Source organism: Phocoena sinus, chromosome 2 (genome assembly GCF_008692025.1).
Source record: "Phocoena sinus isolate mPhoSin1 chromosome 2, mPhoSin1.pri, whole genome shotgun sequence".
NCBI classification, from domain to species: Eukaryota; Metazoa; Chordata; class Mammalia; order Artiodactyla; family Phocoenidae; genus Phocoena; species Phocoena sinus.
In genome coordinates, this window is record NC_045764.1 from 8283131 (window position 1) to 8310560 (window position 27430).

Below are 27430 nucleotides of genomic sequence, written 5' to 3' on the forward strand. Positions count from 1 at the left end.
ATTTTATTTTTTTTTGCGGCACGCGGGCCTCTCACTGCTGTGACCTCTCCCGTTGCGGAGCACAGGCTCCAGACGCGCAGGCTCAGAGGCCATGGCTCACGGGCCCAGCTGCTCCGCGGCATGTGGGATCTTCCCGGACTGGGGCACGAACCCGTGTCCCCTGCATCGGCAGGCAGACTCTCAACCACCGCGCCACCAGGGAAGCCCAAGACATCTGCTTTTTAAAGATGCCCAGATGAAGTGCATGAGAAAGGCCTTTTTCGTAGGTATTAATAAGCCCTTTGATTACTGCTAGACCGTGTGTTTGAGCTTTTAGGTACCTCCTTGGGCAGAATTGGCCATAGAAATTAGGCAAAATCCTAAGGGCTCTAGCCCAGTTGTAACCATCATTGTGTGTCCGGTGAGTCTTTATGGGGTGTCTTTAGCTGGTGGCCGGGTTATGGTGGCTGTACTGAGCCCGGGAGGCTCCCCTGAAGTGACACAGACGATCAGGGGCCGTCCCCAAAGCAGCACATCGGAGCCCAGTGTACCCTGTTCATAAAGGGAGGCCCGGTCAGGCGTCTGCTCTATATCTGCTTGTCAGCGTCAGAGGGGAGGGTTTGGTAGGTAGGGTCCCCGTGCCCACCATCAGCCCAGCTTGATGCATGGGGGCGTCCAGCTGGCTTCATCCCCCTGTTCCCCAGCACCTCCTGTCTCCCCTAAGTGGGGGGCAAAGGACAAGGCCATTGTTCCCTCATGAGCACCTCCTTTTGGGTTCCTGGGACCTTCCTGTCCTGGAAAACTGCCTTCCTTCCCTCCCTCCCTTCCCAATATTTCATTTGAAAAAAAAAAAAAAGATCCCTGCCTAGAGCAAACATGAGGCGAAGCCACTGCTCTACCCCCTGCTGGAAATGTCTACAGACGGTACATCCTCCTGGGGAGATGTCAGGAGCCGGGCCGTCAGGGTTCAGTGCCGAAAGCAGGGATCTGGGCAGTGGCAGCAGGTAGAAGGGCCACAGCAGAGCCCACATGGTTTTGTTTTGGTCCTCGGCAGACATGAGGCTCTCCACACCAGCAGCATGGGGGAGCGTTTCCGGGGAAGGCCCGGCGTGTATTCTGTTTTGCAAAAAGTCGGGGAGGGAGGAGTTGCCAGGGAACCAACCCCTGAGTGTTGGGCTTTGGGGTTTTTCACCAGGTGGTGGGGGGGGTGGGCTTCCGACCCAAAGCCCAAGAGAGGTGCTCACAAGCACACCCACAAAGAGAAAGCTTGTGGAGGTCTGCCCATCAGATGTACCTCCCCCAAGTGCTGCCCAGCCCAGGACAGTGCCCATGGCATTAGCACCGGTCAGGACCAGTGACATAATCTGCAGGCCTGGGACAGAATGAAAATGCAGGGCCCGTTGATCAGTCTTATTGAGAATTTCAAGATGGAGACAGCAGAACGTTAAAACCGAGCACGGGCCCCTCAGGTCACACACCTGTGAAGCGGGTCCTGGCCAGGGCTCTGCCTTACCCGGGCAGGTGGGTGCAGCACAGGGGCTGCGGGTCTGGCTCAGGGACGAGCCATCTACCACTCACCCCTCTCTTCAGAGGAAAGGGGGTGTGGGGGTCAGGGCACTAAATCTGTACACTTCCTTGAAGATTTCCAGGATGCAGATCATCAACCTTTATTGTCTTAAACCCTGACAACAGGGCTTGAGTTTAAAAAACAAAAAAAAAACTTAAGAATTATTTCAGTTGTTCTGGAGTTGATCTTTATTCGCCAGGATTTGGGAGAGGTAAGAACAACTAGGAATTGTACTGAGATCTGAGTTCATTGAGCATTTACTTTGTACCGGTACCATGCCCAGGATCTGTTGCCTCTACCTTAGAGGAGCGTTATTGCCATTTTATGGACGGGAAAACTGAGGCTAAAGGAAATGCAGTCACTTGCCCAAGGTCACACAGTCTGAATATAGGGGAGTCAGGATTCAAACGGATGCAGAGTCCAGAGCATGTGTCTGGCCACGTTGTTCTGTGTACTACTTCCAGGTTATAAGTTAAGGAGCTGTGAGTCCCCGTGCTTTTGTGTCTGTAGCTAAGTTCAGGTGAACCATCTGTATATATCTAACAATGGGGGGTCAGAGAGGAAATTTTCACATTTCACTGAGGGATTTAGCAGAGCAGAGCATCAGATAAGGGCATAAGACTCAGACCTGGGACTCAAGTAACCGACTACACAGGTGGCATTTCATCTATGATCTGACACAAGACTGTCTGAGCTCATGTAGGACTTGCTTTCCTTGGAACTGACCTGAAAGGAGAAAAAAGTACAGTTTTCCTTGGACTTCAGATCAAAATGTACTCTGAGCTGGGAACAAAAGAGGTAGCTCTGGAATCAGAAAAAAACCATGTCCTCCTCCCTATTAGTCAGACAAAATAATTGTAAAATTCTGCAGAGCAGGTTGTGAGAAGCACGCAGCCATTCTAGAAACAGTTTTTATTCCAGCCCAGTTTGACAAAGAGGTGAAGTCCTCTGGCCAAGCCCCGAGGAGCCGTGTCCTGGGTAGAGCAGGGCCGGGTGGATGGGACACAGAAATTGTCATCTTGAAGGAGAAAATGTGAGCAGATCAGAGAGCGTCAGGGGCCCCAGTTGAGGGGATGCTGGGTCTAGGATGAGACCCTAAAAAGCATTTGCCTTAACTGAGTGGGTGGAGAAAGGGGGGATCAGGGGAGGAATCAGCCTCTCCCAGGATGAAACTCTGACCCTTCTTTGGGCTCAATAAACTCAAATTCTCAGTCTATAGAAGGGGCTACAGTATGCATCAAATATAAATATGAATGTTACGGGCATAACTTGAACCTCTCTTGACATTTCTCAGAGAGTTTAAGTAACTTCCTTTTTCATCCAATGAAAGGACCCCCTTCCAGAGTAATGCTGCAGCCTTGATTACTCCCAAACCTCTTAGTTAACAGGCTCCCTCGTCCCAAGAGGAATGTCCACCAGGGCCAGAGGGGCCCATCAGGCAGTGCCAGGAACTCTGTTTAGCTCCCACTGTTCAGAACTGCCTTCATTTCACTCTCTGCCTCCCTGAGCGCAGCGAGCTCCTGGCTGCAGCACGCGTCCTGCCGGCCACAGGACTCCTGGCATTCTTTGTGCTGCAGAAAGAAGCCGGGCTTGACGGGCTCACATTGTTATCTTGAGTTGCCTGCCCCCAAATAGAGTGCTAGCCGCACCCCCCCCCCTTCTCGGGGAAGCTTCCCCAGCCGCCCCAGATCACCAGGGCGAGTTGGGCTCTTACACATTCATGGGCAGGAAGTAGAGTCCCGAGGGGAGGCTGGGAATGTGACTGCCTTCCCAGTTCGGCACTGGAGGCAGGAAGCTCGGTTCAGCACCGCAGGCAGATGGCTACTGCTCCCTCCCTGCGTCAGCCCGCCCTCCTCTCCCCCCCACCTCCCCCTCTCCTTGGAGGGAAAAGTCTGCAGAGCTGGGAACTGTCTTGGAGAATTCAACAAAGGCCAAGCAGAGCCGGGGAACCACTTGAAAAGAACTTGTTTTGTTCCCGTTGAGAAGCCTGCAGGAAGATCCACAGCCACATTGCTGGGGTTTTGAACTGAAGAGCAGCGTGTGTGTGCGTGTGCGTGTGCGTGTCAAGCAAGAGGCACGGGAGGTGCAGACAACCTTACTGTTTGAGCTTTGATAAGGAAACTGCGAGCTGTAAGCGCAGCCACAGAGGGAGGACGACAGCCGTGACCCGCCCACTCCTGGACTTCAACTGCATTGTTTTCTGTCCAGATATTCCAGTGGAGGCAGTTGGAAAACCTGTATTTCAGAGAGAAGAAGTTTTCTGTGGAAGTTCATGACCCACGCAGGTAAGCTCGACAAGTCTTTTCTTCTGGGGGCTTGTGGCCTCGCCGGCATATTACTTATATTACTATTTCTGTGCTGTCAATTTGCGGGGGGGGGAAGAGGGTGGTTGATCGGGAGAATAGAGTTCAAGTAAGACAGTAGAGCTTTGTTTTGTTCTATGTGTTGGGAAATACAGTGGGTTTGTGTGTGTGTGTGTGCGCGTGCGTGTGTGTGAAATAAGCAGTTCCTCGGTCATCTCATCTGGCTACACGTATTACTTGCTCGGACGTGTGGAATTGTCTTTCCGAGCCAGGGCATTTTAGGAAAGATTTGTAGCACTTCAGAACAATCACCAAATTAAAGTGAGCAGTGGTCTGAGTCCTTCTAGAAAGTTTTTGCCAGAGAAGAGCCTGAGGGATGGCTTGTCAGAGCTTCTGAGAACGTTTCAGGTTGAAGAGTGAGCACAGAAGGAACCTACAGCTGAAAGAGTTGTGCTAAGTTGTTTCATTCCGTGAGCTGTAATGTTAGGGTGTTCGCCGTGGTGGGTGGATGTGAAAGAAATACAAGTCTTTTTCTCTCCACCTCACATTGTATCCCAGGGAGCGCTCATGTCAAAGTCAATGCTCTCCAAGTCCAATGCCAAACAATAGGGTCCCATTTTGGAATGCAGCAAGCCCTGCATGGAAGGTTCTCGGGGCAGCATGTACCGTGGCTTTTCCTCCCTTTGTCTGCTAGTCCTAGAGTTACAGGCAGCCCAGAAGCGGCAGCAAAATTCCCTAAAAACAGACCTAATGCTCAAGAATAAATCACTTTCAATAGGTCCAAAAGCAGACTTAGAACAAGAAGGTAGCCCTGGGAAGACAGTGAAAAGATCAGGCCCTGTGGAGGAGTAGATGTAGATGTTAGGTGCTGTCCATACCCCAGCCCTGGTTCGGGAAAGAGGGGTTGTTGGCATCAGTTCCTCACACACATGGCTTCTGGGCGCTCAAACAAGCTGAGGTGCCTCCCAGAAAGCTCTCAGCATGAGAATAAGATTTTGCCCCATCAGAGGGTGAGGCTTGTGGGGTGATGTCCGTTCCTGCGGTCAGTGATAACCCAGGAGGACTGCTGTGCCGCTTGCCTGGCCACGTAATCTGCTTGAAACAGAACTCCCGTGTAGGGTGAGAACTCCCCCCGACACCCCATGGTTACCGTGCAACAGGCAGGCGGAGAACGTCTTAGAGATTCGTGTCTCGTTGTCAGGTGATGATAGAGAGCGTTGGCAGTATAACAGCCTGTGCAGCGTTTTTCAGGGTCCTGTCATGAAGGCGCTCAGGATCCAGAGACCCTGTCTCTGCAGAGCAGGAGTGCATTGATTCAGGCCAGGCAGGGGGGCAAGAGATGCTGAAAGTAATGTCCCAGAATGAATGTTGCCACAATGGGTCAGATGCGGAAAGCGGATGATTGACAAAATAAAGACTGGAGATTGGATGGTCTAAGAGGCTGAGCGTAGGACTAGAGACAGACTCTCCGGGCCTGTGCTCTGTTGGGAATTCTGCTAATGCAGAGGTACCTTGGACGCATCCTTGAGTGAGTGGGCGGCGTGTGTGTGTGTGTGTGTGTGTGTGTGTGTGTGTGTACGTACTCGTCGTGTTCTCTCTGTCTGGGTCTATTGTCCTATTCGTGATGTAATTCTAAATTCCCTTCCCTTTCCCAAGACCCAGGGATATTGGAAAGAGTCCAGACCTCATGTTACTATCCTGTAGGCTTTTAGCCTATTAAATGAAAGTGATCAATCTCACGTTTGTTGAGTAGCTCCTGTGTCCAGGCACAGTTACGTGTCCTGGGCTATAGAAGGAAGCCCTGAAAGAACTTCTAGCATAGTTGGAGAGGCAGAAGAAGGAACTTGACGTTTATTAAGTGTTTACTCTGCACGGTCACTGTTCTAAACACTTGGACAGTTATCTCATTGGGTCCTCGCTATAACCCCAGAAAATAGGTACTAGTATTCCTTTTCTACTTGGGAGACAGGCACAGAAGAAGCAGAGTAACCGGCTCCAGGTTACAAAAAGCTAGTTAAGGGGTAAAGACAGGATATGAACCCAGGGAGTCTGGCTCCAAAGCGTATGTGACTTACCGCCATGCTATACACAGACAGCGGGTACCAAGTACCAGATGGCACAGCCTATAAGTGCTGGTCTGGGGAGGCTTCTTGAGAAGGAGAAATCTTAGCTAAGGATGTAAAGCTCAAGGTGGGCCCTCAGGGGGATAAAGATGTCGGGCAGGTGGGCCTAAGAGAGAACTGCAGGCGCCAGAGGCAGTCTGAGCACACAACATGAGCACGTCCCCTCGGAAAGCAGTCCTCTGTCAGCCTAGAGACACGCAGGGAGAGGAGAGGGGAGACGAGGAGAGGCCAGAGACGCGGCTTCCTTGATGGCAGCGGTGGAGACCCAGGTTGACAATGCCTTTAAAGGCACCTTTTCCAAATGCTCAACAGGGCAGGCAAAGGGGATAGTTCCAGGTTAGCTACTTAGTTTAGTGGCCAAGCCAAAGCTCCAAGCCCGTGTCTCCTGGGGGGTTGGAGCCCCGCCTGGCGCTGCGGTAAGCACTCCTCTACGGCCTCCTGGCCCTGCTCCAGTTAAACATGTCGTCCTGCTGCTGTTGCCTTGTTTATTTGAACACAGAAGAGTCATCTAATCAACTGTACTGTGTTGGGATGGTTCAGGGGTCTTCCCCTCCCCCAAACCAGGAAGGAAGCCAGGAGCAAAGTTATAGGATGGCAAGTGTGGTGCAGAGTCGTGTCCTGAAGATGGGCGTCCTGGGACACTGCGAGGACAGGGCATGGCTCGGCTGTCCCAGAAGATGCTTCCAGCTTTGCTCTCCTGGACCGGTGTTCTCATCGATACCCAGCGTTGTTTCTGCGGTTCTCTGGGCTTGGCAAAGCAGAAGGAGTCGGTGGGGTGGGAAGAACCTGCAGCAAACAGTGTAGAGAAGAGAGAAAATCATTATCGGGCCGGAGAAACACTCTGAGAGCATCTGATTTAGGTGCTCCTGGGAACAGACCAGCCAGCCTCTTCCCTCCCCGCCCCCGCCTTACCTGAAAAATACACCTAGCCTGGCACTGCTCTCACTACCGCCCCTGAAATACATTTCAAGTTACTTTTCCTCTCCAATTCACCTTTTCTGGGAGAAAAAAAAAAAAAAAATGAATTTACTCCCAGGATCAGCCATTGCCACGGAAGCCAGAGTGAGTATTCAGAGCAGTTTCTTTTTACGCGTGCAGAGACCATGGGGGTTTCCTCCTTACTCTCTTGCTGGCTCCTTTTCCATTAGTTTCAGTTGTGTGTTCCTTTGTGAGCTGGCATTTGCTCTTAACTTTAGTTATAACCAAAGGGAAGAATAACACTCTGCTTGGAACCAGTAGTATTAACTGACCGCCAGATTCGAATTCCTCCTTAAAAGTGGGTCTGGAGAACACCTACTGTTAAATCTGGAGCCCCCGGGGGAAGGTGATAGGAGCAGCTTCTAATCTCCTTCAAGGGAAAACTTGCCATGAAAATAATATGATTATTCACAAGTCCTGACTACCCCGAGTTTCACCCAAATGAGATAGCTCAATCTTGAACACACATTGTCCTTCTGATGTGCACATAAGATACCCCCAACCTCACCCCACTGTCCCATCACCTTGCCCTACACACGCACACGCACGCACACGCATGTATGGAAACACATTCTCAGATTTCACTTGCAAAATCGTGTACCCGTCCTATAAAGTATACTTCACTGAGAACGTAATCATATAACTCTTTTTCCCCTTGATTCCATTAATGTGATGAATTATGTTGGGACCATTCTTTCCCACCTTCGGTTTAAAGTCTGACTGCCTCTCTGCTCTGTGCACATACGTCCTCCACATCTCCTACAGACGTGTATGTGGACATGGGTAGTGGGTCGGCATTGGCCGGGCTCATTTCTTTCTGCCTTTCCTCTCCCCGGCTCATTTCTTTCTGCCTTTCCTCTCCTGATTCTTTATACCCCACCTGCCCTCTGAATATATTTGAAATTGATAACCAACTTGCGAGGAAGATTGCGTGCGAGTAATGTAAGCAGTTCTGATTGCCTTAGATGCTGTGGCAATTAGGAGAGAATTTACTCTTCCTTCACCGTAGGCAGCTTTGCCTGGTTAATAAAGGACATTGTCAAAGGCTCTTCCTGTCTCTGAAGTTTGCCTTGGCCCAGTGCCAGGAGCTGAAGATTAGAAAAGACCATCCCGTGACCTAGAATGACCTGTCTTATTCCAGACAAGGCAGAGGCTTGGCCAAATTCTGAACCCTAAGGAGCCAGTAAATTAAAAGATTAGCACGATTCATGGTAGCCAAGATATGGAAACAACCTAAGTGTCCACTGATGGATGAACAGATAAAGAAATCGTGGTGTATATTCACAGCGGAATATCATTCAACCTTGAAAAAGAAAACATCCCGCCATTTACAACAGCGTGGATGGACCTGGAGGGTATTAGGAAGTGAAATAAAGCCGACACAGAAAGACAAGAACTGCATGATCTTACTTTTGGTGGAATCTAAAAGAGTCCCAGAGGCAGAGAGTAGAACCGTCGTTCCCAGGGACGCAGAAGTAGGGGAAATGGAGAGAGATGCTGGTCGAAGGGTGTACAAAGTGGTAGTTATGTAGGATGAATAAGCCTAGAGATGTAATGTACAGCCTGGTGACCGTAGTGAATAGCACTGTATTATATACTGGAAATTGGCTACGAGTGGATTTCGGGTGCTTGCATCACACGCGCGCGCGCACACGCGATGGTACCTATGTGAGGAGAGGAAATGTTCTTTAGTTTGACTGCAGTGATCGCTTCGCTGTGTATATGTATCAGTACATCAGGCCATCACGTTCTGTACCTTAGAATCAACGTTTATTTAGAGAATAAAATGAAAAGATGGCCTTCGCCAGCCAGTTTCGTGTGTGCTTGCACACATGCTCACCTGTCACCTTTATGCCGGAGCTTTTAGGACCCAGTGGGTTCTCGGCAAAAGCTGTTGGCTGAGGATCACAGGCCCTCGTTGTAAACGTGTTTGACCCTTCTGATTCTTGCTCTCCCAGGGCTTCAGTGACGAGGAGGACGTTTGGACACAGCGGCATCGCAGTGCACACGTGGTACGCGTGTCCGGCACTGATCAAGTCCATCTGGGCTATGGCCATTAGCCAACACCAGTTCTATCTGGACAGAAAGCAGAGTAAGGTAAGTCCCTTTCCTGGGACTGGGAGGGCCTATGATAAGACCAGACCCTTCACTGAGCTGTGAGCAGACGAGGGCCCTTGTCTGGATTTCGTAGCTGGGGGATTAGGAGTTGGATGGCTGGGGCGGCTCTGCATCTCTTGCTCTGAGATGTGCACAGGTGAGACTGGCCTTTTAGGACTATAGGAGGCAGCTCCTGAGATCAGCTCTTGAAGAGAACAACGTGTCCTCGGCGACTTGGTCAACCACGGTCAGAGCCACTCAGAACATTTGCTGCAGCCAAGTAGGGCCCTCTTGAGGAATTCCCCCATGCTTTTGAACCTCAGGAATCTCTCCTGGAAGTTAGCAGTCCTTTTGGGTGTGTAAACGGTGGCATATTGGGATTTTTGGGGGGTTTTTTGGGTTTTTTTGTCTGGTTTTTTTTGCGGTACGCGTGCCTCTCACTGTTGTGGCCTCTCCCGTTGCGGAGCACAGGCTCCAGACACGCAGGCTCAGTGGCCATGGCTCACGGGCCCAGCCGCCCCGCGGCATGTGGGCTCTTCCTGGACCAAGGCACGAACCCGTGTCCCCTGCATCGGCAGGCGGACTCTCAACCACTGCGCCACCAGGGAAACCCTGTTTTCCTTTTGAGGAAAAAAAAAAAAAAAGGAACCACTCGCAACTAATAGACACCACCTAACTGTTGAGGATAATTGCTGTGAAAACCCTCCAGGCTTTTCCAACTGCCAACTCCACTTCTTAAAATTGCAAAACCGGAAACATTATAATAAAAAAAAAAGCAACAAGTCTGTTTCCCTAAGGTAGACCTGGAGCCTCAGACCATAGTAAACAGTTATCCTCCAAGGGAGGTTTGACCCAGCCCCGGTTCAGACACACACGTGGGGCGTGGCCGTGGTGGGGAAAATGACGTCTCCTTGGTTCGCACACAGCTCATATCAACCCTCTGCCCCCTCTTCCTCCAGCCTTGTCTGCCGTGCTTCCCCTGCCTTCCCCACACAAGCCACTCCCATTCATTACCCCTCAGGTGAAGAGCCATATCAAGATGGGCTCTGCATCTTTCTTAGGATCCTGCTGGCTTGGGACAGGTGGGGAGTGGAATACAGAACTTCAGAGGGAGATCGACCTTGGCCCCTGGTCTAGTCAGTACCACCACCTGTGGGAGGTTTTATCCCATCCCGTGCGTCCTAGAGAGAGGAGGAAGTGGCAGGACCCTGGGCTTACTGGGCCCAAGACTTATTGGATTGGTGCCCTTTTGGATCCTTATGGCTTCCTGTTTGGCCTTATATTCCTTCTGAGTGGAGTTGCTCCTTCCCTGGCTTGGGGGGAGGATTGGAAGGAGAGAGTTGGGGTTGAGCGGGAGGTAAGAGAAAGATAGTAAGAAAATAGGACAGGAAGCAAACAATCCCTCAAGTCATGATTCAGTTTCAATCACAGCCTTTCCCGTGTAGGAGTCACGTTCTCCTTTGGAACACATTTTCTCTTCTCCTAAGTCTTCTTCCTCCCGCCTGTTTGGTCATTTTCGGGGGGTGGATGGGCACAGGGTGGAATATTTTTGTTGCCAGGAATAATGACAGTATTCTGCATCACTCCTGGTGATGGTGGGCATTGGCACAGGAACCTGAGGCCCGATTCGATCCAGAGAAACGAGGCCAGAACCTTCTGACTCATGCTTTAGGTTGAGACAGTGGGTGGGTGTCAGTGTTTTGCCCTCCAGTGGCAGGAGTTGGAGGTCAAAACCTGAGACCATTGATCCCATCCTGCGTATTGTTTGGCAGTGCGTGACGAGGGGTAGAGGGTTTGGCAACCCACCTGAACCCCACTGCCAATTCCTCTTGCGGGCAGACCCTACACACACTGATTTTGAATGGGGAAGAGAAACAGCCTATCTCAGCCTAAGGGTGTTATATTAGCTGTTAGAACTCTTCCTCCCTCTGCTGGCTTTTCACATTAGAGGATCTATGGGGTAAGGCAGGAGGCCCATCCTTAGGGCTCCGCAACCCTGTTCCCAAAGATGGTCTTCCTGTGCAGCTGGAGAAGCCTTATTCAGCAGGCTTACAGGTCAACCCATTGATGTAACAAGGAAACCTCAAAAAGTAACTATCATAGATCACTTATTAACAAGAAGTCTCTCTCAAGAGACCAGACCAAATGCTCACAGCAATAGGGAGCTTTCAGCTCAGCCACCCCTGGGGGACTGAAGGACATGCACCTACCCCCAGGAGCAGGAGAATTTGCCCCAGATAAGCTCTGGATACTCACAGTGCCCGGAGCCCATGTATTTTTCTTTTTTTTTTTTTTTTTTAAAGAAGATGTTGGGGGTAAGAGTTTAGTAATTTATTTTTATTTATTTTTGCTGTGTTGGGTCTTTGTTTCTGTGCGAGGGCTTTCTCTAGTTGTGGCAAGCAGGAGCCACTCTTCATCGTGGTGCGCGGGCCTCTGACTATCGTGGGCTCTCTTGTTGCGGAGCACAGGCTCCGGACGCGCAGGCTCAGTAGTTGGGGCTCACGTGCCTAGTTGCTCCGCGGCATGTGGGATCCTCCCAGACCGGGGCTCGAACCCATGTCCCCTGCATTAGCAGGCAGATTCCCAACCACTGCGCCATCAGGGAAGCCCGCCCATGTATTTCTTAGTGGAATCAGTTGCTCAGCCTGCAGTGACTGGTGAGGAACGGGTTCCCCCATGGGGAGGTCCAAGGACTCTGCCTTCCCGTTCTATGTCCCCGGGCAAGTCTTTCCTCGCTCCTGCTTGCTTTCCACAGTTAGAGCACAGCAAAGGAAACTCTTGACCAGAATCACTGATCAGTCCAGTGACAGTGTTGGTGAAGTTGCTTTAGGAGATGTGTGCTATCTCTCACTATTATCATTACTAACGCAACATACCGTTTCCTGGCCGACACCTGTGTGTAAAGTTTAAATTCTCTAAAAGTTCCCCCCCCCCCCCGATTAAATCGGAGATGATAAAATTCACCTTAGGAATTGTGTCACAACACCTTTCATTTCTGGAATGTTCTTCAGACAACAGTGATGTGACCCATCTCCAGTGGGCAGGATGGTTCAGGGTGAGTGATGGCTGGCAGGCCTGGAATGGAGTGTTTCCAAATATTTCTGAACAGCCCGTGTTGGCTGGCATACTGGCCATTGCTTCACACTCTACTGTATCAGGCCGTGCCAACCATTCCTTTCTCTGAAGTGCTTCAGCAAAGCCCAGGCCTCCCGAGGGGTGCTCATGAACCCCAGAAACAAGTGCAATCTAGTGGTTGGAGCCAGTGGGGGTGGGTAGCTGAGAAGCCTAGTGCTCTTGCCCTGGCGCTTGGTCATTTTCTTCTTTCAGGGTCCTAGTGTAAATCACTTAGAAAATCTCTCTCTCTGTCTCTCTCTGTCTCTCTCTGTCTCTCTGTCTCTCTGTCTCTCTCTCTCGCACACACACACACACACACACGCCTGCCCACCCACCCTCCATCACCAAAGACAGAGCGGAAAGAGGCGATATTGGTCCCTTTCTGGCAGCTCATTCAGAATGAGAGGCTGTGCTGGCATCAGTCAGATTTGGTAGATTATATCCGCTGACCCCAAAGATCAGAAATATTGTCAGCTAGATCCTGCCAACGTATGTACCCCAGAGCCAAGGAATATCTTGCAGAGTTCAGAGGAAGATACTTGAGAGCTTAAATTGAGTCACTGTTCCTCTGTATTCAGATTGAGAACTTGAGTTGGCCCCCAGTCCAAACATCTTTCCTTCTTCTTAATCTTTTTTTTTTTTTTCTGATCCAGTTTGCTATTCTTCATTCCATCTAGATCAAAAGCCAAGGGAAAGCATGTCAGGGCCAATTAAACCTTGCTTACAGAATACCCATAATAATACTTAGTACAGCAAGACCCTCAGAGCAAAACATCCAAAACTTCGGAGGCTCTTCTGCTTGGGCACAAAGACTTGACTTTATAGGGAGAGAATCTCGCCATCAATTCATCTCTTTGTGTTCTCTCCCCACCTGGTCTGTTCAGTCACTGTGATATTTCCATTCTAGAGAGAAGCCAGTAATTTCCTAAAACTTCTAAGAATCTAGTCTCCCTTGGGAAGTGTGTCTGTTGTCCTTTTTCTGTATTTTGTTTCCTGCCTCTGAGATTGGTGTGGTGGGGCTGGAGGTGGGGTGGGGACAGGTCTTCCTTGAGATTAATGAGATCCCCCCAAATCTCCAGTTGAGTCATTCATTGAACCTCACCTAGGAAATTCCTGCCAGGCCCTGATTTATATCCTATTCCTATTCCAGTGTCACTGGCCTTGATGTCTAGCATCTGATTTCGTCCTGATATCACACCTCCGTGGTGTGGGTTTTAACAGCTCCATTTTACAAACAGGGATCTCAGTATCAGAGAGGTTGAAAATCAAGGTCAAACTGTGATTCACTGGGAAGCGCCAAGATTTCAGTCCAGGTCTTTCTGATTTCAGAGCCCAGGTCCTTCACCAGGCTGAAATGGTCTGTGTCTTCATGAGTTATTCTTGCAGAACTGCAAGCGTGGGCTTCTCTTGGTAAAGGCTGGGCCTTGGTAGAAGAACAGTGTTGAAAGAGAGGAAGTGATGGGTTGTGCTTTGCTCAGAGGATAAAACTCAGCCAGGTGGATGCAACTGATACACTGTGTCGGAATGAAGCAGAGATGCGCCTGCCTTCTGCTACAAGCCAGAAAACCCTGCGAGGCGCTGGCAGCTGGGATTGTGTTATGAGCAAGGAAGCCCTCACCCCAGGAAGGCAGCCTAGTTCTGAATGCAGGGACAAAAGTTGAGGTCAGAGAGGAGACATCAGTCAAGGAAGGACCAGTGAGATAGAAGAGGGTGAGGACGAAAATGGGTCAGACCCGGTGAACAAAACAAGCAGAAAGTCTCAGCATTTCCTCTGCCCCTCAGACTCTCATCTCATTCACGTGAGGAAAGTACTTGGCGGTCAGAGGTCATGGTCTTTCACCAATTCTGGCATCAACACGGAGGCCAGAGGAAGGGCAAGGCCTCCGGGTTCAGACAGACCCTGCTGGACCGCTGTGGGCACCTGGGCTCAGGATGTGAATAAGAGGGAGCCGGGCACTGGTCTGCCCGTCCTCCGTGGCTTCTCCTGTGTGGCGGACAGACCTAGTCTCACACCAGTGAACACGCATCAAAACCTCAGTTGGGACCCTCCGCTGGCTCCATGTGTGCACCAGTGGCCACAGAAAGATCAGCACATGGGGCTTCCCTGGTGGCGCAGAGGTTGGGAGTCCGCCTGCCGATGCAGGGGACACGGGTTCGTGCCCTGGTCCGGGAGGATCCCACATGCCGCGGAGCGGCTGGGCCCGTGAGCCGTGGCCGCTGAGCCTGCACGTCCAGAGCCTGTGCTCCGCAACGGGAGAGGCCGCAACAGTGAGAGGCCCGCGTACTGCAAAAAAAATCAGCACATGTACAGGTTATACTAGGATTTATAGTTGTTTTCCAAAAGTCCGCAGTGCAGCGAAAGCCACTTCCTGAAGCATTGTCACAAATTGATTTCTTGAAAAAGGAAAAAAAAAAAAAAAAGTCCAACACATGCGTGGCACACACAAACCCACCTCTACCTCCCAAGGTGGGAACTAGAGCAGAAAGCTTCACTGCAAACAGTTGAGTTTAGGAACGTAATCATGAATGCAGAGTCCTTTTCTAATTTCTCTAACTTGCTGTTACTGTCGACAAAGTGGGCCAGTTAATTTGTAGCATAAATGGAGTGGACTTTTAACCGTAATCTGAAGACTTCGGCTCCTATGTTTAGGTACCAAAATAGAAGCAAAGCACCGTGTCAGGGCCCCCTTGGGGGGAACCGAGCATCCAGATGAGCATTTGTTGCAGAAGCCCTTACACACCACGCTTGCAGGCTGACAGTGTGGTCACTTCCCAACCCTCTAAGTTTTCATGGCTCCATGGCTAATAATTTATGAGGTTAAACCACCTTAGAAGTTACTGGAACTTCATAAATTTGCTTCAGACATCCTTTAAATCATTCACAAAGCTGAAAATTATTTTTTTCCTCCTTCTTTTAAGCACAAAATCACAGTAGCAAGTAAAATTGCTACTGTTCACTGAGAGCTATGTAGGAGGCAGTGGGGAGGGGAGGGGAGGGGAGGGGAGGGAACTGGGGGTGGAGGGATGCCTTCACTTGCCTTACTTCTTTTGACCCTAACAAAACCTTGAGCGGTAGGTGGTGCTTTCCCTGTGTTACGCTTGCGATTGATGAGGCTTCGCGAGGTTAAGTCCTTCCCCAAATCAGGACTCCACCGAGGCCTAGCTGACTCCGAAGTCCACACTTGTAAGCCCTGTACATACAGCCTGTGGGATAACAGGCTTCGAAAATTCCTCGCCGTGTCACCTCTGGAGCTTTATATGCTCCCACCGGGGAAGGGGAAGCTTCAGGGGATGAGCGATGGGCCCTGGGGACACAGACAGAAAAATGTGTCAGTTCGCAGGCCTGTGAGGCCGTTTGCTAGATCTCGGAAAGACGGGCGGGCGAGCGAGCGATCGCTCTCGCTCTCCGGAGGGGAGCGTGTCCTGGCTGGGAGGGGAGCGGCCCGCGTCTAACCTGCCCAACCCGGTGGTCCTTCTAGTCGAAGATCCATGCCGCCCGCAGCCTGAGCGAAATCGCCATCGACCTGACGGAGACGGGGACGCTGAAGACGTCGAAGCTGGCCAGCATGGGCAGCAAGGGCAAGATCATCAGCGGCAGCAGCGGCAGCCTGCTGTCCTCAGGTGGGTGGCGGCCCCCGGGGGCTGGGGCGCTCCGAGGGGGCAGGGCGGAGCCGCTGGCTCTCTCGTCCTGAGCAAGGTTTGCGGCCCAGCGGGGGTCCGAGGAAACGGCCGACAGTATCACCGCGTGGAAGCAGGGGCGGGGGAGAAGCGGCAGTAGAACCTCCCGGTGTGGGAAGGCCACCTAAGTGCCTTCGAGCGGCCTCCAGAGCCTTCCCAGTGCTGGTGGCTGAGCGGCAGGAATGCCGGCTCCAAGGACGCACGGCGCGGGCTGCCTGTGTGCCACTCAAGGAGGATTATGCGAGGAGGGGCTGAAGGTCAGGCTCGTGGTGCTTGCTGAGTGGCCTACATTCTGTTCCCAGGGGGACTTCTCGAGGCTTTCCAAAGTACAGAACCCCCTTGATCGTTTGGAAAGAAGAGACCTGTCGCGGAGTGCGCTTTGAAAGGGAGGCTCAGGGGATCTGGTTGCCGTCTGTTTCTGCGGGGGGGGGGGGGGGGGGGGGGGGGGGCCCGGGCCAGTCATTTGTCTTGAGGTGTTGGGAGGGGCAGAAATGCCCCGAGGTTTGAGATGGGGCTGGACTTCAGGAGGAGGGATGCCATTGGCTGGAGTGACAGGAAGGGTGGCGGTTTTGAGTTGGGCAGGGAGCGAGAGGGAGGCAAAAATTGTCTGGAAATGTTAGAAAAGTACAACACAGTTCACTCCCCAGGCCACGTGGTCAAGGCCTGATTATTCTTGGAGCCAGTACACACTTCCTTGCCTCTGAGCCAGAGAGTAAAGCAGGAAGTCTTTGCCCTACCTCATCTTCCAGGGTCAGCTCTGTACACGTGGTGACTGCAGACGGTGACAAAATAAAATAAAGGAAAAAGACAGGAGGGGGTGGGGAAAGCCGAAAGCTGCCTAGTTAGCTTCTGGGCTGGTGGAATCCAATCACAGCCAGGGAAAACCCTCAGACCTGAAGGGCGAGGGTGAAGATGGACAGGCCTTTCTAAGGTCCTGGGAGGACCCAGGTCATGTGTGCACAGGCCAGGCGTTTTATACAACCTGTGAACGTAATACATTCTTTTTCTTAAACGGAGCCACCAAAATTATGTAGGTTTCAGGCTCCACAAAGTCGTTTCTGCCTCTGCCAGATCACCGTTAAGGTTCACCGTAAACCTCTCGCTGTCCTGGGTCCTTAGAAAGTTTCCATCAATACAATGGGCCAAGTAATCATCGTTTCTGAGGCTTAGAGGTTTACAGTGAAGACCGTGGACAGTGCTGTAGTAAAGAGAACGCCATACAAAGTCCAAGACCCCTGCCTCGAATTCCAGCCACTTCCTATCGCCTGCAGAATGATGAAGGGCAGGGCCAGAGTCAGCCCTGGGATTGTCCCCTAGACATCCCTACCCCCCACTAAAGCCCAGAGTCTCAGATCTGAGCCTGGATTTAATCTGTCCGCTGTCCTCCTAATCCAGCCACAGATGAGCCCACCTCTTCCTTCAGCCTCAGTGAGCGGTGCATCCCTGCCGTGGTTTCATATCCCCTTGGAAATCTATGTTCGTTCTGAATGTGGCATGTTATACCCAGGAGAATAGATTCTTCCAGCTCAGGGGTTCCCTGCCCTCCAAGTGCATCGGAACCCCTTGGAGGGTTCGTTCAAACTCAGATAGCTGGGCTCCGGCCCCGGAGTATCTGATCTGTAGGTCTGGGGTGAGCCTGGGAATTATCATTTCTAGCAAGTTCTGACAAGCTCTCCGGTGATGTTGATGCTGGTCTGGGGACCACACTTTGAGAGCCACTCTTCTTGCGAGGAACCTCGGTCTCCCCACTTTTACACCTGTGTCCTGGTCCATCTGCTCAGGCCCTTTGTCTCTGGCAGCCGCCAAGGGTACAAACGTAATAGCAGGTAGAGCGGAGGTGGTGAACAGGATCCCCAAAGCGTCTAACATGGAGCTGACATCATTCAACCATCAGAAATGAGATCCAGGGACTTCCCTGGCGGTCCAGTGGTTAAGACTCTGCACTTCCACTGCAGGGGGTGCGGGTTCGATCCCTGGTGCAGCAACTGGGATCCCCAGTTATTTTGGCGGCATGGCCAAAAAAAAAACAGAAAGAAATTGAGATACCGAGATCCAGGCATCTTCAAGACTGGATAGCAATTCCTCTCTGTTACCGCCAAGCTTGACATTAATAATCAATCCCATGAGCTAGGAGATGAATCAAAAAAAAACTTTCCTGCTGAATCCACTCCCACACCTGATATATGCATCTTTATCTCAGGATATTAGAGCAATTTTTTCATGTCTGATAACTTAGTGACGAGGACCCCGGGCAAAGCTGTTTGGGCATCGATGGAGGTAGCCGAGGCCCCCTGCCTGCCCCACTTCCGCGGTGGCTCCGTCCTTAGGACTGAGACCCTCAGCCTTTTGCCTGCCCACCTTCTGTTGCTCAGCTAAGCAAGAGGAAAGCTGGGCAGACGGGGAAGGAGGTGGAGAGGTGTGAGCCGTGACCAGGCCAGGGAGCATTTCGAACTCAGCCCAGCCCTGCAAGTTAGATGCTGAAGAATGGTCCTTAACTGCTGAGGCTCTGTGGGGAGGTCTCCCCCGCCTCTGGCTTAGGAAGGGCCATGGGTCAGTGGAAGGAGAGACCTTGCACAGGAAGTGTTCTATCAGTCAACTCGGGGAACTTCTAGGACCTGTCGATCTGGCCATCACTGCCAGGTCTGTGATTGCTGCCCCTCTGACTTTTCATGTGCAGGAGAAGATGCCTTCACCTGAGGCCTTGCAGTCCCACCTGGATGGGACGGTTTCCCATCCCCCACCAGACAGAAATCTAGGCTAGCCTCCCACCCATGCTTTTCATCCTTTAGTGCATCCTGCCTGACTGTGTGTGGGGAAGGCCTCTTAGTGATGGGCTCCCACAGAAGGAGAGGGCGTCGCTCTTTCGGGATGGCCTTGGTTTAAGCACTCTTTTTATGACACTTTCCAGACCCTATGATCTACCTCTCACTCAGGAAATAGGGTGCAAATAACCTAGTATCTTATTGGATCAGTTATTGTCTGTCCTTCACCTACTGCCTCGTGCTAAGAAAAGATGGTGTCTGATAAATAGTCCTGAAAAGCATTTTGAGAAACTGATCATCACTTGAGAATTCTTTTTGCTACCTCTAACCCTGTGCCTATCACTCAGTAGGTGTTCCGTACACAATTTTTTTAATTTTTTACATGATTTCCCCGTGACTCATTTATTTACTGACTGGAAATTTGTACCTTTTGACTCGCTTTACCTATTCCACCCACCCTCTCCCCTTGTCTCTGACACCCGCCAGTCTGTTCTTTTTATCTATGAGCTCAGGGTTTTTTGGTTTTAGTTCGTTTGTTTTTAGAGTCTATGTATCAGTGAGATCAAATGGTATTTGTCTTTCTCTGATATACTTCACTTAGCATAATGCCCTTGGGGTCCATTTATATCACAAATGGCAAGATTTCGGTTTTTTTTTTATGGCTGAATAATATTCTGTTGTGTGTGTGTTATGGTTACAATTTCTTTATGCATTCATCCACTGGTGGACACTTAGATTGTTTCCATGTCATGGCCATTGTGAATAATGCTGCCGTGAACATGAGGGTGCAGATATCTTTTCCAGTTACTGTTTCATTTCTTCAGATAAATACCCAGACGTGAAATTGCTGGGTCATATGGTAGCTCTATTATTAGTTTTGTGAGGAACCTCCAGACTGTTTGACATAGTGACTGCACCAACTCGCATTCCCGCCATCAGGGCGTGAGGGTTCCCTTTTTTCCACATCCTCGCCAACAGTTGTTATGTTCTTTTTGATGATGGCCATTCTAACAGATGTGAGGTGATTTCCCGTTGTGGCTTTGATTTGCATTTCCCTGATGATTAATGATGTTGGGTATCTTTTCATGTACCTGTTGGCCATTTGTATGTCTTCTTTGGAAAATGTTCAGATCCTCTGCCCGTTTTTTAATTGGATCTGTTTTTTGTTGTTGAGTTGTATAAGTTCTTTATACTTTTTGGATATTGGTCCTTTATCAGATATATGACTTGCGAATCTTTTCTCCCATTCAGTAGGTTGCCTTTTCTTTTTGTTGATGGTTTCCTTTGTTGTGCAGAAGCTTTTTAGTTTGATGTAGTCCCATTTGCTTATTTTTACTTTTGGTGCCTCTACTTGTGGTGTCAGATCTTAAAAAATCATCACCAAGACTGATGTCAATGATACACGATTGTTAAAATTAAATTTTGAAGGATACTAGTAAGAATCCTGCATGTGCTGCATTTTAAGAGCCTTCTACATTCCCAGAGCGTGTGCCATCTCGGTCCTTGCCAAGACCGCTCATAAACCTGCCACTAACATTTTCCCTCAAATTGTACCGTATGGCTTTTGTCGTGATGGTATCAGACCTTCAAAGGTTAATCTTGTCAGATCAGGCCCCTCCTGCAAAGGCCATCCTTCCTCGTTATCTTTCCTTTATCCTTCCACCCTTGTCTGTACCCAAATAGTGCCGTAACCGAGCCGTGTAACCACACTGTGATACTGCTACCGTATAAACATTTTTTCTAGCTCCCGAACTTCGCTAGGGGCTATGCGTAGCGTTTTAAAAGTTACAGCTTCTCTTCTCAAAGAGTTTGTGTACTATTTATTGAAGTAAAAGAGAGATAAAATATTTCCAACTCTTAGTAACTTTGAAGGTGATTTTCGTATTTAACAAGGGTACATCATTACGAAGTAGTGGACTTCAGTCATTTTAAAGCTATCTGAGGTCTCAGATGCTAAAGAAATGAAGAAATGCTATTGATATCGTTAAAGAAGTCAGAAGTCCACAGTTATTATTGACCTGAGCCAGGGGCTAACATCTCGAAAAGAAAAGGTCTGCAGAGTTGAAATGATTTACTAGGGCTCGGGGCCAAGACCCTCTGAGTTCTTTGGTGGTAGTACCCAGGGCTGTCCCGTGGGAGACCTGTAGTCCCACTAGAGACCCTTAGAGATGCTGAGCCTTCTGAGCTGTGTCAGATTAAAAGGGATCAAGCCCTCACCTCCCAAAATTGCACTGCATGAGATTCAGGCCCTAGGAAGGTTATGGAACCCGTGTCCCAAATCCATTCGTGAAGGGGCTCCGGCGGGCAGGCTTTGAAAGGAGGTGAGGACCCTTGTCCCAGAGCATCCCCTGGAGGAAGGGAGGTTGAGGCAGCTCAGGGCACAGCCCCCATTCCAGGCCAGCAGAGCCCCACCCCCGCCCCCATCTTGGTCTCCTCACAAGCTCTGCACCTCTGGGTAACCAGCCAGCCTGTTGCCTGACCACTGCGGGGTGGGAGAGGCGGGGTGGTGACAAGCAGGGGACGTTGTAGTCACTGTGCCCTAGGAGAGCCTCCAGATTTTCCAGGGTTCAGATAGAGTTTGAGAGGACAACTGTGAATTCAAAACATTTGGTGATGGGGATGTTTTCGGAATTCAGAAAAAGCATCCAAAATCCTTTTTGTGGGAACTTTAAAGGGTTTATTCCTCTCTTCCTTACCCCCATTTCTTGAAATCTCAGAAACAAATGGGGAAGGGAAAAAACTGGAATGACAAAAGAAAAAACCAAACAACTGCATGCTGAACACGCATGGCCTTTCCATAGCTCCTCTGAAAGCGAGAAGAAGTGTCGGATTGTCCCAGCATTGCTTCTGGAATTTGCCATCCCAGAACAGTTGTGGTTGCAGTAGGAGGGTAGGGGCTCAGGGAGATGTGTTTTTGCTCTCAGCCGATTTAAAGAAGAACGGCACAGACTTGCTTAGAAGACACCCCGTGTTATGCAGGCCCATGTGGGTTGTGCGTTAACTGCCCCCAAACGAAAAAATGTTACTGCACATCCTTTCTTAGAGGAATAGAACAATGAGACTGACGCTGGCTTTTTGAGTGGAAATACAGGGCCAGAAGCCACCCGCTGTCTCCAGAAACAAAATGGCATGTCGTGCCTATAAATAGGAATTGGGCTGTGGGATTAATGATACCACAGTTGAGTCATCTTCATTGTCAAGAGCAGGACTGCAAAGAATGTGGTGATGGATATTTGGTTTAAAAAAAAAAAAAAAACCAAATATAACAAAACCCTGCAGTCTGCTGGGATCCCCCAGCTCTGTCTGACCCTTTCCGCTCTGGAGAAAAACATGTTGTACTGAGTGTAGGGCCTGCTCTGCCTGGGACCCATCCATGTCCATGACTCAACTCTTCACACGTTCGCCCCCTCTGAATGCCAGCACTTCCTGCCATTGTTGGGCAGTTTATTAATAACTAACATAATAATGAGGGTGCCAGCTGTCTGCCGTCTCCCCTTCCAGAGAACTGATCTGATAGGGGTCTGCCAGCTTTATGGTCAGGGCTGTATTCAGCTTAAAATACACGGCCTGAAGTTGGTATCAATCCCATGATGTTTGGGGGCTTTTTTCTTCTTCTTTTCATCTTCATCCTTTTTTTTCTTTTTTTTTAAATATAGATTTTATTCCTACAGTTCAAATTTATTTCCTTTATGTTTTGCAATTACTTGATGTCAATTTTTTTTTAACTGGGGTATAGTTGTTTTACAATGTTGTATTAGTTTCTACTGTACAGCGAAGTGGAGTTCCCTGTGCTATATAGCAGCTTCTCATTAGTTACCTGTTTTATACATATTAGTGTATACATGTCAATCCCAATCTCCCAATTCATCCCACCACCCCCACCACCACTTTCCCCCCTTGGTGTCCATACGTTTGTTCTCTACATCTGTGTCTCCACTTCTGCCCTGCAAACCGGTTCATCTATACCATTTTTCTAGATTCCACATATATGAGTTAATATACGATATTTGTTTTTCTCTTTTTGACTTACTTCACTCTGTATGACAGTCTCTGGATCCATCCACGTCTCTACAAATGACCCAATTCCGTTCCTTTTTATGGCTGAGTAATATTCCATTGTATACGTGTACCACATCTTCTTTATCCATTCGTCTGTCGATGGAAGTTGGTCAGTTTTTTGCGGCCCAGCATGTGTGATCTTAGTTCCCCAAGCAGGGATCGAATCCACGCCCCCTGCATTAGAGGCATGGAGCCTTAACCACTGGACCGCCAGGGAAGTGCCATTTTCATCCTTTCTTTTTGGTTCTCATTCTACCTCTTCCCTTGGTTTCTCTCCAGCCTTTTAAAGGTTCCTTTATCCACTGCCTGTCTCTTCTTAAGTCTAATGATGCCCAGGCTTCCAGGGACCTTTAGTGTTGGTCCCAGGCTCAGTGCCCTGCAGATGGGCTTAGCCAGCAGCGCTGCCAGAGGGCTCGCCTTCTGCCAGGGTGTGTTTATACGGGACTGTGTAACCGGTGAGGGCTGCGAAATCTCCTTCTGTGGAATGGATGTTTCTGGCCATGGCTTGAGCAGGACAGGCCTGAGTCAAAATTGTGAGAAGACAGCACGGTTGTCCCTTTCTGCTCTCTCACTGGGGGTAAAAAAAAAAAAAAAAACCCTAATAAACCATTTATACTGATGTAGTTACACCCTCCCGTGTAAAGGAATATTTGCCTGCTGAAGAAAACCAGGGCAGAATGGTAATCTGTAACCTAAGTGAACGACTTTGATGGAATTTTAAGAACTGAAAAAGAAATATCACCATCCCCTCCCATAGCTTTTGCTCTCTTCCCATTTATGGAGACCAGCCTTCTAAATATTACAGTCGAATCACAGAATCTTGGAGCCAGAAGGATAAGCCCCCTTATTTCACAATATAAGGAATGGAAACCATATAAATGAACTCATAACAGTAGTTTCAACTAGGCAGTTTACCAGATGCTGCTAATTTTTTAAGTCATTGGTTCACTTCTCTCCCTCCCTCCCTCTCCCCCAACCCCGAACATTTCTCTTTTTAATTATCTTTGTACCCTTCACCCTTTGGTGAAAGTGCCACTGAGCACTTTTTTTTTTTTTTTTTCTGAGTCCCAGAGGCTCTTCGCTGCCACCAAATGGTGTTTATTTTCAAATTGCTCCCATTTCACTGCTCTTATACATGCACTGTTTTATTTTTAAAATACCTGACCCTAATGAAAAGTTCTCCAGGCGTGCACTTTTCATGTGAAAAAATCACATTTCATTCCCTGAGACGCTCTCCAGAGATCACACACAGTTATCCTGAAATCTGCCAGGTGGCTTTATTTCCCATGTTCTCTTAGGACATCTTTTCTGTAAGGAATTCATAATTGAGGATTTGTAAGGCAAATAAATATCTCTTCATCATAAAGGGTTCAGACCTTTTCCTTGTATTTATTCTTGGGGTGTCTGCCAAAACTTTTCCTTATAGCTTTTGTAGATCTGCTGGGAATATGCCTACTTTCTTTTTTTTTTTTTTTTTTTTTTTTTTTTCATAAAAGTCTAAACAGATTGTCATTTCCTTCCCTTACTTTTAGGACAACAGACTTCTTTCTTCTTTGGGGTACTGTTTGTTTCAAATTTCCCCTGCTTTCAGAGAGGAAAGAACCCCTTCTGTCTCCCGAGATCAGCGGGGCTGGTCATCAGAATTCCATCTGTGTAAAAACAGATGAGCCCCGGTTCCCGACAATATTCTGTTTAAGAGGATACGTTCTCATATCCGGTGCAGCGTAGCCCAGAGTCTTTTGAAAGATTGGAGCACATTCTCCGTCTCAGCCCGATGAGGACATCCTTCCCCATGTCTGCCGGCTGGGAGGGGAGCTGCTGTTTGTGTGGGCCGGCCCTCCGCACGCATCCTGCCCCAGGGCACCAGCTGCCCACCCGGGGACACCTGGAGTTCCCTAGCTGGAGCACAAGGAAGTCCGAGAGGCAGTTTCTCCAGAGGTGGCAGGAATCTCTCCGTCCAGCAACAGCCCTAGCGTCCGGGAGTTCACTCGGGAGATTTCCAAATACCCCCTGAAAGTGTCTTTCTGAACTTCAGTGCGTCATTCAGACACTCCCGGCTGTGTTTGGATTGGAATCGTCTTCTTTGGGGTCAGACCTTTTTCTCCTCCTCTCAGCCAGCTGAGGAGTGACCTATTTCTATAAAGGATGTGGATTGGAAAATGATCATCAGATAGCCAAAAGCAAAAGACGTGTTCAATCAGGGCTCGTTCAGAGAGATGTTGACTGAGCAGTAAGCAGGAGGGAAAGCTTTCCAGAGAGCTCATCTGATGCTGACCCTCCCGGCACTGGACCACAGGGCGACTCAGCCTCAGACCTCGTCAGCCCCGCAGGTTCATTGCCTAATTGGCCTGGGATGCGGCAGCCGCCGCCTCTGCCCGTCAAGTGCGCGGCTCACGTCCTCCTTCCTCCCACTGGACAGCTTTTCACGGCTGGACGCGAGGCTCTCTGAGGGCTGGACCCGCGTCCAATTCCCTGTCTCCCCCTCCCCACCTTGCACACAGAAGGTGCTTCAGAGACTTCTGTGGCTTCCTTGGCGCATTTGAAGGACCCGCGGGCCCCTCCTTTCTGCCTACGTGTTCCTCCGCGCGGTCCTGCAGAAAGGGTCTAGGCTGGAGAGGCAGGTAGGCTGGCACACGAACCGTGTTTATTACAGCCAGACCCAGTTCCTGCCCTCATGGTGCTTCCATTCTAGGGATGCAGCAGACCAAACCGCCAAGTTGGAATCCCAGCTGTGCCTCCTAACATCCCAATGACCTCTTCTATGAAAATGGGGATAATGTTTCTGTGAGGATGAAATGAAGTAGAACGTGTGGGAAGCTCCTATCGAGAGTTCTGTAAAAATCCCCTCCCTTCCCTTCTTCTCCCGAGTTCCCTGTATGTGCACCTTCCACCAGCCTTCCAGCTTCTTGCCTAGTCACTGTTCTTCCTCTTTTACATCATGAATTGATGGTGCCAGCTCCTAACAAAGGCCAGGGGACACTCCTGAATACAAATAGCTACAAATACTCACGTAGTGCCTATTACGTTCTGTTCTAAGCATCTTGCAAGCCAATGCAAATCAATTTCATTTGATTCTCCCAACTTTTGAAGAAGTCCTGCTTTTTAAACTTGTTTATTTATTTGTTTATTTTTGGCTGCGTTGGGTCTTCGTTGCTGCACACGGGCTTTCTCTAGTTGCGGCGAGCCGGGGCTACTCTTCGTTGCGGTGCGCGGGCTTCTCGTTGCGGTGGCTTCTTTTGTTGCGGAGCACGGGCTCTAGGCGCGTGGACTTCAGTAGTTGCAGCACGTGGGCTCAGTAGTTGTGGCACATGGGCTTAGTTGCTCCGCAGCATGTGGGAACTTCCCGGACCAGGGCTCGAACCCGTGCCCCCTGCATTGGCAGGTGGATTCTTAACCACTGAACCACCAGGGAAACCCAGAAGTCCTGTTTTCGTTCCCATATGAGAAGGGAGGTAACAGATTTAGAGCGGTCATGTGACATTGCCGAGTCCTCACAACTAGTATGGCACAGAGTTGGGACACAAGTCCTGACTTGTTAGCTCTAAACTACTAGATGGTAGACTTCTGTCTCCGGAAGCTGCCAGACCAGTTGACATTTCCCGAGGTGTATTCACATCACTCTTTCCTACAAACTTGGTGCTACTTGAAAGTTTGACCACCACCAACAACAAAGTGTTTATTCGCTACTCAGATCTTTCAAAAGCATTCAGATTACTCCTGTTTTTCCTTGGGTTCGTGCACCAGTTAATTATGCTTGGACAGTCCTTTCTGACTAGCGCTTGGCTACTGCTCTGTCACTCTCTACGTTTTGAAATCTCACTCTTCTGGCTCCGGTAGAGAGCATCCATCCGTCTTCGTACTTCATTAATCCCGAACAAAGCTCAGATTAAACTCTTACTTAGTATTCAGGTTTACAGATAATTTGCTTTGGCCTGTTGATAAGATGCAGAGGTCAGTCCTTTAGGTGCTGGTTGATAATTAGACATTTCCTTTTGATTTGAAGCAAACTATAGCAATAGCTGGGAGAAGGACCAGAGTTGGAGGGATGCTTGTCTGTTCTGGAGGCGGAGATGGGAAAGAAAAGAAGAGAAAGATGGCACCGTATGTAAGGGTCCTTTTGTAAAAATTGCAAAAATGACTGCTAAGAGGTGAGGGGAACTGCCTCAGTAAGCTGTTTATTTCAGTACTAGATTCTTCGAGTTTGGAGGAATCTTGGGGGTTAGTTAATTGGTCATTTTCTAGTTGGGGACATCATGGCTCTGAGAGGTTAACAACCCGAGATCTGACGCCAATTAACAACTGACGTGTTGGAAATCCAGGTGTCTTTTATCCTTCACTGCTCCTCTAAAAGATAGCGGATTTCCATCTTGTTAATTTCTAAGAGGCTAAACGTATAACCTTGGAGTGGGGTTGCCTGTGTGTGTTCACGTAACCGGAAATGGACAAATCATCGTAACTGAGGGCTTCTATACCATTCGTCAAGTGTAGGTGCTGACTGGAAATTATTTCTGTGTCTAGAATCATTTTAGATGTGCTCACAAACCTTTAGTTTGCAAGACTCTCGTTGCCCTGTGCCCCTGAGGCTCTTCTGACGGCGTTTCTCCCTGGATTCACTCTGTTCTGCCACTTGAGAGGATGAAGAGTGACTCTCTGCCTCTCTGGCTGGCCTTCCTTTTAGATGTCACGCGTGCCATTCAGGGGACGTCTAGAGGGTGAGAACATCAGCATCTCGGAGCACCTGGGGCTTCTCCTTCTAATGCTCTTGGTTTC

General features: G+C 49.5%; 1 protein-coding gene across 8 annotated transcripts in view; it reads left to right on the top strand.

The window, feature by feature from the left end:
• FRMD4A (FERM domain containing 4A) overlaps nucleotides 1-27430 on the top strand; it is a 331795-nt gene that overhangs the window by 267375 nt on the left and 36990 nt on the right. For all 8 annotated transcript variants that reach the window (XR_004348140.1, XM_032620676.1, XM_032620632.1 and 5 more), the window contains exons 12-14: nucleotides 3755-3831; nucleotides 8909-9047; nucleotides 15641-15782. Coding sequence is in view for 7 of the 8 variants with exons in the window: in XM_032620676.1 (XP_032476567.1) it covers nucleotides 3755-3831; nucleotides 8909-9047; nucleotides 15641-15782 (358 nt within the window). In the remaining variant the exon portion in view is untranslated. The remainder of the gene's footprint in view (nucleotides 1-3754; nucleotides 3832-8908; nucleotides 9048-15640; nucleotides 15783-27430) is intronic.